At 49.1% G+C, this 3,039-nt stretch overlaps 1 protein-coding gene across 1 annotated transcript in view; it reads left to right on the top strand.

Moving 5' to 3' along the window:
* The window catches only part of DOCK3 (dedicator of cytokinesis 3), a 285,004-nt gene that overhangs the window by 179,883 nt on the left and 102,082 nt on the right, over positions 1-3,039 (top strand). The window contains exon 13 of the mRNA XM_011364750.2: positions 1,209-1,334. Coding sequence (XP_011363052.1) covers positions 1,209-1,334 — 126 coding nt within the window. The remainder of the gene's footprint in view (positions 1-1,208; positions 1,335-3,039) is intronic.

The raw sequence follows: 3,039 nt of genomic DNA, 5'->3' as shown, positions 1-3,039 counted from the left end.
CTATGAACTTTTATACACCCTTGAAAATAGCTCTCGGATTTACATAGAATCATGTTTTTCCTGACAATTTTTCCCTTTAAATTATTTCATAATCTCCTTTACGTAACTTCTTTGTTTTAACTCTCATAGCCTTGTTGTAAACAAAAAGTTGGCCCTAAATGACAGTGTAGAGCCACTGCAAAGCATGGCAGTTTCCAGCGTTGTGGAGATGAACTTTTTATCCTCTCTCGGCATCGGCAGATACTCACCTAGGAGGGTCCCCAGAGCAGCTACACACCAGGGGTTGCAAAGTTTGAGACCCTCGGCTGGGAGCACCTCATTCCTCTCAAACTCCGTAGCATGGGGGTCCACAGGGCCTCTCACTATTTTTAAGCGACTGCTGTTTTCCTTATGGATGTGCCTGGTTGCCAGGGAGCTCCATGCGGTGTGCCTGGAGGGGGAAGGGAGTCCATATTCCTCTCCTAAAACTAGGCGACAGCAAGAAGCAAATGGAATCTTGTTTTTAAAGTATAGAAAAATTACTAGCAATTTGGAAAAGTACCATCCGCATCAGTATTCATAGCGTTCTTCGCTTTATTTATTTACTTGATTTATAAAGAGCCGCCCTGGGCTACAAGTTCTTGGGACGTGATGTAATTAAAACATTGAGAACATTTTAAAAGCGAGATGGTAATAATACATTAAAAGAAACAATGGAAAGAGCAGTTTCTGCCATCACCTCACCATTCTTACTCTGCAGTCTGCTTGTTACTTGTCTCCATTCTAGCCATCACCCTTCTGATTGTCCTAGTTACCATAGTACCTTCCCTAAGTCCTAGATGTTCACTTTCTGCTCCACTCCCAAGTTTCTAGACCAATGACTCCTTCCACTGACCTATAGATCAGCACCTAAGTTCCTCATCCTGTAACAGGTCATCTCATTAGAGGCACTTCCCAACTCCATGTGGACTTGACCTCGCAGCCTTCTAGCCATTGGCTGCAGTGGGGACCCTTGAGGACAAGAGAGAGGGTGTGTCCCAGGAGATTCTTACTTTGTGCAGAACTCCTAGGGTACGAGTAGTGAACCAGAAGCCAGATCACCTTGGGTACATCACAGATTCTCCCAAATTCTGAACAAAGCCCCTGGGATCATCTGGAGGGTCTGAAACCCAGAGTCTGAGACAGGGCGGGGTGTGGTTCTGAGGAAGAAAATGCTTTTGTTTCTGCAGGTCTTATCATTTCTCTGCAGCTTCTTCGAGGAGACATGGAACAGATTCGGAGAGAAAACCCTATGATATTCAACAGGGGATTGGCGATTACAAGAAAATTGGGATTTCCTGATGTCATCATGCCAGGTAGGCAGAACTTCTTGGGGCTGCGGTGGGAGAAGGGTTAGGAACACAAGAGTCCAGTGCTCATCTCAGGAGCAGGTGCTAAACTGCCGTGGAGGACTCCTGCGGCCATTAAAAGCCTCTGCACCCGAAGTCAGTCCGCAGCCAGCAGCTCCTTCGGCTCTTGGTGATAGTTGTTCTTTTCCAGAAGCCCCTACATCACATTCACCAGTGCAGCGTGACAACTCAGCAGCTGTGCTTTGCTGTCTCTGTGTGGGCTAGGTGGTAGCGACCAACAGGGAACTTCATGGGGATGCCTTTTCATCCCTTCTCTTCCGTTACGCTGCTTAGAAGAAGAGCATTAGCTCATAGAACTCCCTCTGGAAGGGGGAGAATACACCAAAATAGGTGCCTGTAGTACCGATGAGCCCAGTCCGTTAGGAATAGCAGATACATTTTAGTGTATTAGAGAATGGATTAGGCAAATGGTATAAATTAGGCACTGTGTCCGACTTGGCCAGTTTCTCAGGAACTGTCTCACCTTCCTCGTTGGATACCTGACGGAAAACCAGGGCAGGAGGTGGGAATGCACCGACTCCCAGTGTGGTTCCAGCACGTCCGTCCCAGGTTCACGTTTCCTAGTCAGGCAGATGCAGGCCGAGCTGGAGAAGCGAGTCCAGACGGGCCGTCATAGCCAGGGGGCTTTCGTGAGAAGGCAGGGCAGAGGGGTGGCTCAGATGGATGGTGAGTGATCTGACAACCCGAGAAGATGCGAACAAGGAGAGGAGATCAGAACGGACGAGCAGCTGATTATCTGGATGGATGGCAGGGGCGTGAGCCCAGCCCGTCCACTGAGTTTCAGTGCTCCGCTAATAGCTTACTCGCCTTTGTTGAGAAAGGCCGCGCCAGGCTAGGCTGAACTGATTGTGCCCACCCTGCAAACCACCTGCGGGGGGGTTCTTCACGGTGCTCTAAACCCTCTTGTTGGAAATATTTGCCAGCACATACCCAAAGGGAAGCGTGGCCTGAGCATAGAGAAGGCCCGTGTGACGCATTCTGACCGCCCTCCGGCTTCCCGCACTATGCGCAGCCTTGTCTTCTGTGGCCTTCGGTGCCTCTCCGTAGATGCTGCATTCAGAGCAAGCTGCTGGGGACGGCCTTCCTCGCCTGCTCGTGTACACAGGACCGCCTAAGCGGTTCCACGCTTATCTTTAAATGCTAAGGAGACTTTATGCTTACGAAAGCTCCCGTCTGCTGTTGACGCGACACCCTCCACAGGACCTTTCTTCCACCGTGTCCTCGCACTGATCCTCAGCCCTCTGTGGCTCTGGTTACCAGGAGGAGGCCAGGTGTAGGCCCTGGCTTCGTGTCATGGAAGAAAGCATAGGTGGTTACCGGAATTCATCTGGTGATCTTTTTTTAATTAGATAGCCAGGCTCATGAGGTGGACTCATATACTCTAAGAGATGTATTTTAAATCCTTCCTTTCTTTTAAGAACTTGTTTCTCTACGATTTGGATATTTCCTTTCTATTGGCCTTCACACAGTCATGGAGTTAAAACCAAGTGAGCAGAGAGAAAGGAGCAAGCTTCAGTCAAAAATATTTTTAAGCAAACTTCGATTTCAAGAGTTACACTGTCCAGACCTGGTCTGTGGGACGAGACCTTTTCGTGGCCACCACATCTCCCTGTGTCATTAGCAGACAGGCTTATGAAGGACCGCTGCGTAC

This window comes from Pteropus vampyrus, unplaced genomic scaffold (genome assembly GCF_000151845.1).
Source record: "Pteropus vampyrus isolate Shadow unplaced genomic scaffold, Pvam_2.0 Scaffold100, whole genome shotgun sequence".
Taxonomy (NCBI): Eukaryota; Metazoa; Chordata; class Mammalia; order Chiroptera; family Pteropodidae; genus Pteropus; species Pteropus vampyrus.
The sequence above is the reverse complement of the archived record's forward strand: the minus strand, read 5'-3'. Positions and strand labels throughout refer to the sequence as shown.